General features: G+C 42.5%; 1 protein-coding gene and 1 non-coding gene across 2 annotated transcripts in view; one reads left to right on the plus strand and one right to left on the minus strand.

Moving 5' to 3' along the window:
• The first annotated feature begins 612 nt into the window (after positions 1-612).
• Positions 613-15,127, plus strand: part of LOC126176130 (facilitated trehalose transporter Tret1-like) — a 107,880-nt gene continuing 93,365 nt past the window's right edge. Inside the window, exon 1 of the mRNA XM_049923268.1 lies at positions 613-769. Within this exon, the coding sequence (XP_049779225.1) occupies positions 640-769 (130 nt within the window). The 5' untranslated portion in view covers positions 613-639. The remainder of the gene's footprint in view (positions 770-15,127) is intronic.
• Trnas-cga (transfer RNA serine (anticodon CGA)) lies at positions 12,904-12,978 on the minus strand. Its single transcript has one exon. It is a non-coding gene; the product is annotated as a tRNA-Ser (tRNA).

A 15,127-nucleotide genomic window follows, 5' to 3' on the forward strand; every position in this document is an offset into this window, starting at 1 on the left:
ATTTCAGGCAAGCCAGCAGCAGTGTGGAGCAGAACAGTACGACCGCCGCGGGATTACGAGGTACGTGGTGTGGACAGGGCGCACGGTCAAGAAAAGCAGAAACGACAACCAGTTTAAAGGTACCATCGCACCCTTTTGTACCCCCGGGCGTGTTACAACAAGCTTCTGCACAAGGCTGCTTTTTGGTGAAAATGTGCCATATTGAGACTGTGCAGCTAAAGTAGGTTGCGGCAGAAAGTTTCAAAAACGGGCCGCATTTAAAAAGCACCGACATGTAGCGGCAATTTGTTGCCATGTACCACTTGAGATGTTTTCCATCTGTCCGGTCGTAATCAGACACGATTTATCTGACACGATTCTTTTTATCTCGAGTACACATTTCATGCAGTATAATGTGTTCTCGTCAGCCATCACGTTTGCGGCCGGTGTCATTTATTTGTGTTACTAGCGGCAGGAGACAGTTGGCGCTATCGGGGAATTTTTATCTGTATGAACCTCCGTCGTCCATGTAAGGGCATGATGCAATGAGAAGTGATACAGATGAACGATGAAATTATCTGGCCGGGCCCTTAGATGGAGATCAGAAATTAGTTGAAGCAGTAGCCAAGTACCCAGCAAGCGTCGCGCTGCTACAGCTTGATGTCTGCGGAAGAAGCCACGGCGACGCCGCTCAGGGTGGCGGAAGCACCTTCCGGAAAAGAGAAAGGCGGTGATGGCGCTGGCGGTGGGCGCGGCGGTGTCAGGAAACAGTACATCGCTGCCATAGCCGGTGAGTTACAAAGTTACAAACTTTAAAAAAGAGGAATAGGGTGTGGGGTAAGAGCGAGGGAGGAAGGGGGGGGGGCAGGGGAGGAGGGGGAGTAGGTATCATGGCCTTTCGCTTCTATGAATCGTCAGTCTTCTGATTGGTTTGACGCGGCCCACCACGAATTCGTCTCCTGTGCTAACCTCTTCATCTCAGAGTATCACTTGCAACCTACGTCCTCAATTATTTGCTGGATGTATTCCAATCCCTGTCTTCTTCTACCTTCCTCTACAGTTTTTTACCCTCTGGTACTGTGGAAGCTGTTCCCCAATGTCTTAACAGATGTCCTCTATCATCTCGTCCCTTCTCATTGATGTGTTGGCAAATGTGCCAACACCTTGTAGATAGAGGAGGCCGAAATGCACGCTATAATCTAACGCAGACGGGCGTGAGGTCTGGAACAGGATACGTTATGAATGCTATAAAGAAAAGTACGTAGCTGCTAGAATACTTAACTTAACTCCATCATTTGTATACAGCATTCTTGATGATACAAGTGAGACTCTCTATAGAAATGGTTAATGGCGCCTTGCTAGGTCGTAGCCATGCACTTAGCTGAAGGCTATTCTAACTATCTCTCGGCAAATGAGAGAAAGGCTTCGTCAGTGTAGTCGCTAGCAACGTCGTCGTACAACTGGGGCGAGTCCTAGTACGTCTCTCTAGACCTGCCGTGTGATGGCGCTCGGTCTGCAATTACTGACAGTGGCGACACGCGGGTCCGACATGTACTAATGGACCGCGGCCGATTTAAAGCTACCACCTAGCAAGTGTGGTGTCTGGCGGTGACACCACACTCATTGTCACTATTTCCCACATATTCCTTTCCTCGCCAGTTCTACGGAGGAGCCCCTCATTCCTTACTTTATCAATCCACCTTATTTTCAACATATGCTTGTAGCACAACATCTCAAATGCTTCGAATCTCTTCCGTTACGATTGCCCTATATAATGTGTCACTACCATACCATGCTGTGCTCCAAACGTACATTCTACGACATTTCTTCCACAAATTAAGCCTTATGTTTGATGCTAATAGACTTTTCTTGGCCAGGAATGCTCTTTTTGCCAGTGCAAGTCAGCATTTAGCGCCCTCCTCACTCCACCCATCACGGGTTATTTTGCTGTCTAGGCAGGAGAAATCCTTACCTTCGTCTGTTCCATGAGCCCAGTTATACCGTAGGTCTCTAGAAGAGCGTAGCGTTCCAAAGGATTGGAAAAGGGCACAGGTCACCCCCGTTTTCGTGAAAGGTCATCGAACAGATGTGCAGAACTATAGACTTATATCTCTAACGTTGACCAGTTGTAGAATTTTGGAGCACGTATTATGTTCGAGTATAATGACTTTTCTGATTCAAATGGCTCTGACCACTATGGGACTTAACATCTATGGTCATCAGTCCCCTAGAACTTAGAACTACTTAAACCTAACTAACCTAAGGACAGCACACAACACCCAGTCATCACGAGGCAGAGAAAATCCCTGACCCCGCCGGGAATCGAACCCGGGAACCCGGGCGCGGGAAGACTAGAAATCTACTCTGTAGGAATCAATATGGGTTTCGAAAAAGACGATCGTGTGAAACCCAGCTCGCGCTATTCGTCCACGGGACCAAGAGGGCCATAGACACGAGTTCCCAGGTAGACTTCCACAAGGCGTTTGATACAGTTCCCCACAGTCGTTTAATGAACAAAGTAAGAGCATATGGACAATCAGATCAAATGTGTGATTGGATTGAAGAGTTCATAAATAACAGAACGCAGCATATCATTCTCAATGGAGAGAAGTCTTCCGAAGTAAGAGTGATTTCAGGTGTGACGCAGGGGAATGTCGTAGGACCGTTGCTATTCACAACATACATAAATGACCTTGTGGATAACATCGGAAGTTCTCTGAGGCTTTTTGCGGATGATGCTGTGGTATATCGAGAGGTTGTAACAATGGAAAATTGTACTGAAATGCAGGAGGATCTGCAACGAATTGACGCATGGTGCAGGGAATAGCTATTGAATCTCAATGTAGCAAAGTGTAATGTGCTTACGAATAGATAGAAAGATAGATCCCTTATAATTTAGCTACAATATAGCAGGTCATCAACTGGAAGCAGTTAATTTCATAAATTATCTGGGAGTAGGCATTAGGAGTGATTTGCAATGGAATGGCCATATAAAATTAATCGTCGGTAAAGCAGATGCCAGACTGAGACTCACTGGAAGAATCCTAAGGAAATGCAATCCGAAAACAAAGGAAGTAGGTTACAGTACACTTGTTCGCCCACTGCTTGAATACTGCTCTGCAGTGTTGTATCCGTACCAGATAGGGTTGATAGAAGAGATAGAGAAGATCCAACGGAGAGCAGCCCGCTTCGTTACAGGATTATTTAGTAACCACGAAAGCGTTACGGAGGTGATAGATAAACTCCAGTGGAAGACTGCGCAAGAGAGACGCTCAGTAGCTCGGTACGGACTTTTGTTGAAGTTTCGAGAACATACCTTCACCGAGGAGTGAAGCAGTATATTGCTCCCTCCGACGCATATCTCGCGAAGAGACCATGAGGATAAAATCAGAGAGATTAGAGCCCACACAGAGGCATACCGACAATCTTTCTTTCCGCGAACTATAAGAGACTGGAATAGAAGGAAGAACCGATAGAGGTACTCAAGGTACCCTCCGCCACACACCGTCAGGTGGCTTGCGGAGTATGGATGTAGATATAACGTTAAGTTTCTTACTGTTCTTATTTCTGGTAGTTCTCAGTACATCCATCTTTCTTCGATTTACTTTCGACCCATGTTCTGTGCTCATTAGACTGTTCACTCCATTCAAAATATCTTGTAATATTTCTTCACTTTCACTGAGATAGCAATGTGATCAGACGATCCCATCACAGATGTCCTACCCCCATCATGGATTAAAACACACAATGCACACAGTGTATCATAACTAAAAGAAACTGAGAAGCTTGAAACTATGCGATAACAGAAGAGCAAACGTTCCAGGGAACATGAGCCTGCCAGCACGACGTTTGCGAGATAATCGCTAATTTATGGTTACCAGTAGCTACTGAATTCAGTATGAATTAGTGTCCTAGTGATAGTACAAATTTTTCAAATGTAACCTTTTCGATAAAGTACTTATATAATTGGCCTCAAATTTCACCCATCTCCCATAGTTGAGGAATGTGGCATGCAATATGGGACATCATTAAATTTTGCTGCTCACGCATTTGCACATCAAAATCTACACACCTGCTCTGCAGTTCACACTTGCGTGCCTGTCAGGGGGTTCATCCACCTAGTTTCACACTATTTATTTACCTTTAAACTCTCTAAAAGCGCCTGCAGGAAATGAACACCTAAATTTTTCCGTGCGAGCTCCGATTTCTCTTATGGTCATTTCTCCCTATGTAGGTAGTGCCAGCAAAATATTTTCACATTTGGAGGAGAACGTTGTAGACCGAAATTTCCTGAAAAGATCTCGCTGAAACGAAAAATGTCTTTCTTTCGATGGTTACCAACTGAACTCCACTATCGCATCCGTGACACTCTCTCCCCTACTTCGCTGTAATACAAAACGAGCTGCCCTACTTTGAACTTTTTCGACGTCCTCCTCAGTTCAGTCTGGTAGGGATGCCATACCGCGCAGCAGTACTGTAGCAGAAGACGGACAAGCGTAATCTAGGCAGTATTCTGCTAATAAACCACACTATTCGGTTTGCCTTCCTCCACAACATTATCTATGTGATCGTTCCAATTTAAGTTGTTCGTAATTGTAGTTCCTCGGTACTTAGCTGAATTCACGGCCATTAGATTTGTGTGACTTATTTTGTAGCAAAAATTTGACGGATTCCTTTTAGTAGTGGTGTGGACAACTTCACACTTTTCATTACTTGTGGTCAAATGCCAATTATTGCGTCATACAGATTCCGTGTCATTTTACAATTGGTTTCGATCTTCCAACGACTTTCTTAGATGGAAAATGACAGCGGTATCTGCAAGCAATCTAATATGGCTGCTCAGACTACCTCCCAAGTTGATTATGCAGATTAAGAGCAGTAGAGGGCATATAACACTTCCTTGGGGAACCCCAGACATCACTTCCGCAATAAAATGGAACACCTACAGCCGTCTTTACAATGTTATTTATTACATGGCTACCACTTTCGGTGTTTCAACACACCATCTTCAGGCCTGAACTGACGCTAACTCCAATCGTATACATCTTGATCAGTCGCCAACATCTATGAACTGGTTTTCGCAGACTACCTATAACAATGTTGTCGTGTCTCCGACCATCAACTACCAAATCAAAGTTGGTAGTCTGCGAAAATCAGTTCATAGATATTGGCGACTGATGAATGATGTATACGATTGGTGTTAAGCCCCTCAGCGTCAATTAAGATCTGAAGATGGTGTGCTGAAACACCGAAACTGGTTGCACATATTAAATAACATCGTAAGGACGGCTGTAGGTGTTCCCTTTTATTACATAAGTGAACGATCGAAGTCCCTGAAACCTCCAATCAGAAGGAAGATATCACCCAGTACTCTTACCCTCCCACACATCACCATTATAGTTCTCATTCTTGGCACACATTTTGAAAACTTCGAGAGGAGTAAGATTACAAAAGAAGAACTTTTTTATTATCTTATTATCTCGTTGTTATTGTTTTTGTTGCTGGCTCAAAATCTTGTTGTGTCTAGGAGTACATTCTCGCTGCTGAAAATGTTGACTTAACGTTCCGGGTTCTTGAAGATGAAGTAAATTATGAAGAGTGGCCTGTTGCTATAGATACCTTTTTATTTCACCCCATTCTTTTAAATCACACTGACTTTATAATGTCCACATTCAAAAAACCAATTATTACATTCTTGGTGACAAACTTATAAAAACATCTACTTCCATCTGAGGTATGCCCACCACCATTTACGTTCTGCGGTACTCACAATTTGCAAAGAGTTTATAAAACAAAAGAGTTTTCATAAATAAATTCAGAAACAAATTTCATAATTAGCATTAGAGTGTGCGATTAATAATATGAATTTTAAATATGCCAGATATTTTCGTAATTTCAGTTATTTTCAAAAGAAGAGTAATTTATAACACATTAATTTCTTTTTTATACATTTTAGCCTTAAATATAATACATCATATACAAAATTATAGCCGGCCGCGGTGGTCTAGCGGTTCTGGCGCTGCAGTCCGGAATATGGGTGTGTGTGATGTCCTTAGGTTAGTTAGGTTTAAGTAGTTCTAAGTTCTAGGGGACTTATGACCTAAGATGTTGAGTCCCATAGTGCTCAGAGCCATTTGAACCATTTGAACAAAATTATATGAATTCTTTTAGTGAAACAGCTGAGATAATTTTAACCTATGCAAGAATCGATAGTATACATGGTACCATTTATCTCTATAAAAAAGGCAATGTTAGAGGAGGATGATTCATTATAACCTTTGTTTTACTCGATGACTTTCCATCAGTTACTAAGAACTGTGGTCTATCCGAAAGGAATCACCAATCCAGTTGCACAGCTCAGACGATACTCCGTACGCACGCAGTTTGATTAGATCTCGCTTGTGACGAACTGTGTCAAAAGTCTTCTGTAAATCTATAAACACAGAGTCAATTTGACATTCCTTGTCGATGGCACTCATTGCTTCGTGAGAAGAAAGAACTAGTTGTGTTTCATAAGAACTAAATTTTCTGAATCTGTGCTGGCTGTGTGTCAATAGATCATTTTCTTCGGGATAATTCACAATGTTCGACCCCAGTATATGTTCCACAATACTACTGCAATACGAGGTGCATTCAAGTTCTAAGGCCTCCGATTTTTTTTCTCCGGACTGGAAAGAGATAGAAACATGTGCATTGTTTTAAAATGAGGCCACGTTCATTGTCAATACGTCCCAGAGATGGCAGCACCGTACGGCAGATGGAATTTTACCGCCAGTGGCGAGAATGGGAACTGTTTTAAATACTTAAAATGGAGACGTTTTCCTTACTTGAACAACGTGCAATCATTCGTTTTCTGAATTTGCGTGGTGTAAAACCAATTGAAATTCATCGACAGTTGAAGGAGACATGTGGTGATGGAGTTATGGATGTGTCGAAAGTGCGTTCGTGGGTGTGACAGTTTAATGAAGGCAGAACATCGTGTGACAACAAACCGAAACAACCTCGGGCTCGCACAAGCCGGTCTGACGATATGATCGAGAAAGTGGAGAGAATTGTTTTGGGGGATCGCCGAATGACTGTTGAACAGATCGCCTCCAGAGTTGGCATTTCTGTGGGTTCTGTGCACACAATCCTGCATGACGACCTGAAAATGCGAAAAGTGTTATCCAGGTGGGTGCCACGAATGCTGACGGACGACCACACGGCTGCCCGTGTGGCATGTTGCCAAGCAATGTTGACGCGCAATGACAGCATGAAAGGGACTTTCTTTTCGTCGGTTGTGACAATGGATGAGACGTGGCTGCCATTTTTCAATCCAGAAACAAAGCGAATTTCGGGTAAACGCCAGTGCTGAAAAAATGATGGTGTCCATGTTCTGGGACAGCGAGGGCGTAATCCTTACCCATTGCGTTCCAAAGGGCACTTCGGTAACAGGTGCATCCTATGAAAATGTTTTGAAGAACAAATTCCTTCCTGCACTCCAACAAAAACGTCCGGGAAGGGCTGCGCGTGTGCTGTTTCACCGAGACAACGCACCCGCACATCGAGCTAACGTTACGCAACAGTTTCTTCGTGATAACAACTTTGAAGTGATTCCTCATGCTTCCTACTCACCTGACCTGGCTCCTAGTGACTTTTGGCTTTTTCCAGCAATGAAAGACACTCTCCGTGGCCGCATATTCACCAGCCGTGCTGCTATTGCCTCAGCGATTTTCCAGTGGTCAAAACAGACTCCTAAAGAAGCCTTCGCCGCTGCCATGGAATCATGGCATCAGCGTTGTGAAAAATGTGTACGTCTGCAGGGCGATTACGTCGAGAAGTAACGCCAGTTACATCGATTTCGGGTGAGTAGTTAATTAGAAAAAAAAAATCGGAGGCCTTAGAACTTGAATGCACCTCGTATTACTGTTCGTAACATAGTTCAAGTAGATATAGTAAGTTTGTAGTAGTGATAGAGAAAGGAAAATTGTTTGTACTGCAAAATGTGAGTAGTAGATAGTGTTAGGCATCGTCCAAGATAGCCAAACATCAGTACTCTGGTTTTTTCTGTCTGGGATCATCTCTAGGATGGGTATGCTCCTCCGACATGCGAAGGCCCCTGCACATTCTAGTCATCAGGTGACTCATCATCTGAGCTGAAGATTCCCCCGGAAGATCGATCAGCAGAAATTGTCACTTTTATCGGTGATCAAGTGTCCCCGGACCTGACCCCTTTAGATATTCGATGGGTTGGAGTGGTTGAAAGGCGAAGTCTATAAACAAAACATCAACATAAGAGACTAACTGATTGTCCGGATTACGAATAGGGCAGCCGTCATAAAAGAGCGCCAAGACGGTCTCAGGAGAATTGCACGTGGTGTTGTCAACAGAATTCTGGAGTACGTCGAAGTGGCATCTATGAAAATCAACTTTGAATTTAATAATTTGCCTTAGATTAACACCTTCTGTGAGTATTTGTTTAGGTTCCATTCTAACAGCTATAACTGCCCACGTCGTGTTGTGCCGACTCCACTGCAGCTTGAATGGATTTTTAAGTTTGTTTTATATACCAGACTTCTAATTTCACCACACAACTCTCCAGGGTTGAGCAGTTATTGCCCGATGACGACACGCAATACAGTTTGTTAAAGCGGAGTTCGCCGTTATTAATTATGTTCTTAGATTTAATTTTATTACTCGTACAGAGACTCAACATTCCTTTGTTTAACAGCGCGTCGTCAAAATAAGTATGAAATGCTAATGTCTTTGGAATACTTAATGTCGACTATTGAGTTAAAGTTCGCACCTATTTTGCCATTTTAGAGAAGAGAAACCTTAAGCGCATCTGCTTCTATAGTCTCAGTATCAAATGTTCACTAATTTCAATTTACTTCCCATTTCAGTTCAGTATTTAACACAAATTATATATCAATGTCATTTCAGAGATATTACGTCGGTTCCACACTAACGGAATAACACGTAATTGTCATTTAACATCACTTTTATTAATAATCCTTTTTCTTATGACGTGAATGTTAATGGATGATCACTATCTAGGAGGAAAGAGGGATTGATCCTAATCATGAGATAACAGCTTTTAATGAGCCCGCAGTCGTTAATTAAATAAAAAGTCACGTTCAAGGATGACATGCGAACAACTGTCGTTACGTCCGTTTTCACGTATCTGTCAAAACTAATCCTGTCGCCCACAATTCAAATTAACACTGACGTTTGTCGGAACATCGAATCGTAACTATTATGTGAAAGTTTACTGTAGTCCCCGAATTAATTCCTTTCAGATACACGCACGACCGAGCAGCAGAACGGGACACAAACGACTTGTTTTAACAACCGAACAACGCAATGACGTTACATTACGACAATGTCCGCCCAATGAACATCTCTTTGACCTTATCTTTTCTACTCTGCTTCATTAAATTATTCTTAATCACAACTTATTCAGCTATTTAACGAAAACATCTAACAAAAAATAAAATAAATTTATTTCAACGTAAAAGACCCGTTATACAGCTATATCTCTTCTTCTTCTTTTCTTGTTCCTTTGCCTCTCATAGGCGCAGAGTCGGCATGGCTATTAACGAATTGGACATGGTTATTTAGAGGGATGGCCGTATGCCCTTCCTATCGCCCAGGAACGGAATTTGTGTACCCCAGATGTTTGCGTGATGCGTTATTTATGTCGAAGTGAGCTGAAGTTTTCTAAATGTTTGCGAATCGTATAACTGAGACGAGGATCGTGCACCAGCCCGGTTGTTAAATAGTCTGATATGAAAAACAACCTAAAACCAACATCCAGGCCGGATGTCTATTACAGCACACTAAAAGCAGTAGATGAATTTTGCTAATTTGGAGAGCAAAATAAGTGACGATGGCCGAAGCAGAGAGGATATAAGATGCAGACTGGCTACAGCAGGGGAAGCGAGTGTGGAGAAGGCATTTGTTGAAATCAATTATAAATTTTAGCTGTTAGGTACTCTTTTCTGAACTTATTTGTTTGGAGTGGAAAGTGAGCGACAAGCAGTTCAGACATGAAGAGAAAATAAGCTTTTTAAACCTGGTACGTTAGAAGAATACTGAAGAGATTAGCTGGAGTTATCGCGTAAGAAATGAATACCGAATGCAGCTGGGGAAACAGTACTTTATCGCACAATTATAAGACATCTGTTGATGTAGGGCGCACCCTAACGCATCAAGGAATAGTCACTTTGGTAATTGTGAGGGGGAAAATTGTAGAGGAAGCCCAAGATATGAGTACAGCAAACAGATTCAAGTCGAAGCGGGTTGCTGTAATTATGCAGACATGAAGAGACGTGTACAGGGCAGACTAGTGTCTAATTAATGCTGTGAAAGTATGTGGGCCTGGAATATGGCACGATAGCATGCATAACAAAAGTCGAACGTATTTTAAAATGATGGACGTTCTACAAACTTCCAGATAATGGGCTACGACGTCTAAATTATTTGCAGACAATAAAGATTTTAGTAGTTTTGTGGTTGTCGTTTCCATTAATAGTTTTACGATGCACACTGTAATGGGTCGACAACATTGAAACCTGATCTTTATAGAGGCAAGGAAAGATTTGTTATTTCATACTTAAGCTCAAGAAACACCGTCACGGACGTTTCTAGGCATGTGAGCAGGGCATGGAGGTTGCTGTATGGACAGGAAAAGGAAGGGGTGTCAAACGACCCATATGGTAAATGACTTCCGGTTTTTTGAGATTAAAAAAGTTATCCCGTCCGAACTTTGTACGGGAAAGTAAAATTCCGCATTAATATTTTCCCTGTAAGTTTTCTTCTTCTTCTTCTTCTTCTTCAAACAATGGAAAGTCCGTGATGGAAAAACGACAATATTATGAAAGAGATTGACGAGAAACTGAATCACAGACAGGCACATCTGAACTTTATAAACATTCATGTGCTATGCATCTGAGCTTTCGGCCAAAAGGCCTTCTTCTAATGTAGAAAACACACACACACTCGCACAAACACAACTCACTACTGAAGTGGCTGTTCTTCGTCCCGCGTTGGGCGCCAAATCAAGTGGCTCTTCGTGAGGAGTATATTTGTTTATTTATTTATATTTTTCTCATTTGTTCGGTGTCTAGAAGCACGCGTGAATGTAATTGTGCGGTCCAATATGCAAAAACTGTTAAATGATTTTTACCTGAAATCTATAATTCAAAGATATTTAAATATACACTTTGATTTTTTACTTTTGAGTTATTTATTTTAGAAAACTATTTCAAAATTGGTTTTACTTTCACGTAACTCACAACTGAGCAGTAAAATCATCAAACGTAATTTACTGACTTACTTTCAAGAATTTTACTTGAGAATGAAAATATAACAGTATTAGCTTCGGCGTATTTGTACGTTAAGAGCGTGAACTCAAATACTGAAATTATTGTGGATCCACACAAGACTCGAAGAATACACCTCTTACCATCATATCCAGGCTGTGGTCGTCGAATCCTGGCTCTCGGCGTAAGCTGAAAAGTAAAATCTTAAGACTAATGCCGCTCTCCGGTGTGGCTCATTGCTGTGAAAAAATGTTTGTTGAATGTTAAAGCGGGCGATCCCTGCGCTCCGCTATGATTTCGCTTTCTTAGGTCGACGCGTAATGGCGTACGTTGAAGCAGCGGCCGCTAAAATTGTAAACGTCTTAAGAAAAATTAATTAAGTGCAAGGAATATGCCAGAGGGCTCACTGTACATCGAAATAACCCACATATAAACTTTAACGTACTATATTAACAAGGATAACAGTATAAATGCTTACATAACTTTCGTGGTACAAGATGTCTGCTTTATGTTACAAGGAACAAGCGAAGAGACAGGAAGAGAAGAACAATCTAGGATAGTCATTCTCCCTTATTAATAGCGTAGAAGTTATACATTTAAAGAGTTTACTCCTTGATACTAAGATTAAATTTAATATTTACTATCAAACAGGAAAAGTTTACTCCGCGGTCGGTGAAACACGTAAGGTTCGTGTACATCGTCGCGAGATACACTCCTCGTTCTAAGCATTTTTTTAAAAAAATAATATCCTTACGACACAATTGTCTCTGGGACAGCCCATTACCTTTGTCCCTATCTGCACAGCGTCGTCATCGATATTAATGGATTTAGTATGCTTGGTTTAACGAATGGCGTGATCTCTTTTCTGTCACCACCCTATAAGGTAAGGGAAAACGTCACTATCTTAATAGAAATGCATTTTTCAAGAGCCTAGGGAATGATCAGAGTTGTTAAAGGACTGGGATCCTGGAATCACTATTTCTATATGCACCTGAAACTTCCTGGCAGATTAAAACTGTGTGCCCGACCGAGACTCGAACTCGGGACCTTTGCCTTTCGCGGGCAAGTGCTCTACCAACTGAGCTACCGAAGCACGACTCACGCCCGATACTCACAGCTTTACTTCTGCCAGTACCTCGTCTCCTACCTTCCAAACTTTACAGAAGCTCTCCTGCGAACCTTGCAGAACTAGCACTCCTGAAAGAAAGGATATTGCGGAGACATGGCTTAGCCACAGCCTGGGGGATGTTTCCAGAATGAGATTTTCACTCTGCAGCGGAGTGTGCGCTGATATGAAACTTCCTGGCAGATTAAAACTGTGTGCCCGACCGAGACTCGAACTCTGGACCTTTGCCTTTCGCGGGCAAGTGCTCTACCAACTGAGCTACCGAAGCACGACTCACGCCCGGTACTCACAGCTTTACTTCTGCCCGTACCTCGTCTCCTACCTTCCAAACTTTACAGAAGCTCTCCTGCGAACCTTGCAGAACTAGCACTCCTGAAAGAAAGGATATTGCGGAGACATGGCTTAGCCACAGCCTGGGGGATGTTTCCAGAATGAGATTTTCACTCTGCAGCGGAGTGTGCGCTGATATGAAACTTCCTGGCAGATTAAAACTGTGTGCCCGACCGAGACTCGAACTCGGGACCTTTGCCTTTCGCGGGCAACTGCTCTACCAACTGAGCTACCGAAGCACGACTCACGCCCGGTACTCACAGCTTTACTTCTGCCAGTACCTCGTCTCCTACCTTCCAAACTTTACAGAAGCTCTCCTGCGAACCTTGCAGAACTAGCACTCCTGAAAGAAAGGATATTGCGGAGACATGGCTTAGCCACAGCCTGGGGGATGTTTCCAGAATGAGATTTTCACTCTGCAGCGGAGTGTGCGCTGATATGAAACTTCCTGGCAGATTAAAACTGTGTGCCCGACCGAGACTCGAACTCGGGACCTTTGCCTTTCGCCGGCCGAGGTGGTCGTGCGGTTCTAGGCGCTCCAGTCCGGAGCCGCGCTGCTGCTACGGTCGCAGGTTCGAATCCTGCCTCGGACATGGATGTGTGTGATGTCCTTAGGTTAGTTAGGTTTAATTAGTTCTAAGTTCTAGGGGACTGATGACCACAGCAGTTGAGTCCCATAGTGCTCAGAGCCATTTGAACCTTTGCCTTTCGCGGGCAAGTGCTCTACCAACTGAGCTACCGAAGCACGACTCACGCCCGGTACTCACAGCTTTACTTCTGCCAGTACCTCGTCTCCTACCTTCCAAACTTTACAGAAGCTCTCCTGCGAACCTTGCAGAACTAGCACTCCTGAAAGAAAGGATATTGCGGAGACATGGCTTAGCCACAGCCTGGGGGATGTTTCCAGAATGAGATTTTCACTCTGCAGCGGAGTGTGCGCTGATATGAAACTTCCTGGCAGATTAAAACTGTGTGCCCGACCGAGACTCGAACTCGGGACCTTTGCCTTTCGCGGGCAAGTGCTTCATTAGCTGCAACATGGCAACAGAGTTCATGGGGAGCTTAGTATTTCGACAAGACGTGGGACACAGTGTACTGAGCACAAGCGAATTCGTTTTCTCAAATAGATCTGATCTCTGTGTTTCTTACTTTTTGTGTCGGAAGCTACTATTCACTTATCTTGCACTAAGACGTTTAGAAGCTTCAAGATTTAGACCATGCTTCTTATTGCAATCTGTATCAGCAATAAACGGCCCAGGGAATTGAGTTGACAGTACGTTTACTTGTATATTATCCATTACAGTCTTAACACTGTGCACCACTTCGATCAATAATCATCTTTTGACTCCTCATGAAACTATAAGAAAAACTGCTGTTTGCTACATAGTCCCTGTCAAATATCAACAGTAGGACTGCAGTAGTATCTGTTTTTGGCTTTGTGATTGTAATCAAATATTTTCAAATGTAGTTCTGTTTGTGGGATTTCTGAATATTGTATGTGGAAAATATAGGTATAGGTATTTATCGGTCTAGCACAGTAGACTTTTCGCTTGTAGTAATGATAAATGTATGAGTAGCATGACATTTACTTCAAGGCATATATTTTTATTTGTGTTTCGAATATTTGTTTGTTACGTCTGTTTTTGACTTTATACTCAAGTTCTATAGTGAAAGAATAGCATAATTTTCATTTTTCACATTGTGTGCTAAATAAGTCTTGAAAGATCAAAAGGCCTTTTTTGTTAAAGGAAGCTTGAAAATATACAAAAAAAAGCGATCAGTGTCTTGCGATGCTATTGACATTGATACTTTTGTTCCCGTATTATCGAGGCATAGATATAATTTTAGGTGTTGCCAAAGATACCCAACATTATATCGATTCTGGTGTTAGAACGACCCTAGCCCGGATTCCAACAAGATACCTGACCTGGCCCAACATCGCACTGGCGTGCGTTAATGGTCACGGTAACGAAGTTCTAATCTTCAATAGTGGCCAAAATTGGCGCATATGAGGACTGGAGTAACGACAGGTCGTCTTTCCGTATACTTAGAGCTTCATACTAAAAGTGCAGCGACCGTGACTGCACGTACACAATCGATTCTGCTGAGCGTCATTTTTCCACAGTTTCAGGTGTGTTGCTGTAGTGTGCTGGTATTAAACTTACTTCAAAATATTAATCAAGATTCCATTCCATTATTTTCATAACTGTCTAAACATCACATTCAGTGTAAGTAGGCATATTTTTTATCACAGCGAGAAAGTAAATCCTTTCTCATGAAACTATGTTTCGTCCTAAAAAGTTAATGATTTAACTTTTTATAAGAATTATTGCTTTGTGCGTTTAGAAGCCTCGTAGGCGTTTGGTTACCAGCAAAAGTGCATAAATGA

This window comes from Schistocerca cancellata, chromosome 3, assembly GCF_023864275.1.
Source record: "Schistocerca cancellata isolate TAMUIC-IGC-003103 chromosome 3, iqSchCanc2.1, whole genome shotgun sequence".
NCBI classification, from domain to species: domain Eukaryota; kingdom Metazoa; phylum Arthropoda; class Insecta; order Orthoptera; family Acrididae; genus Schistocerca; species Schistocerca cancellata.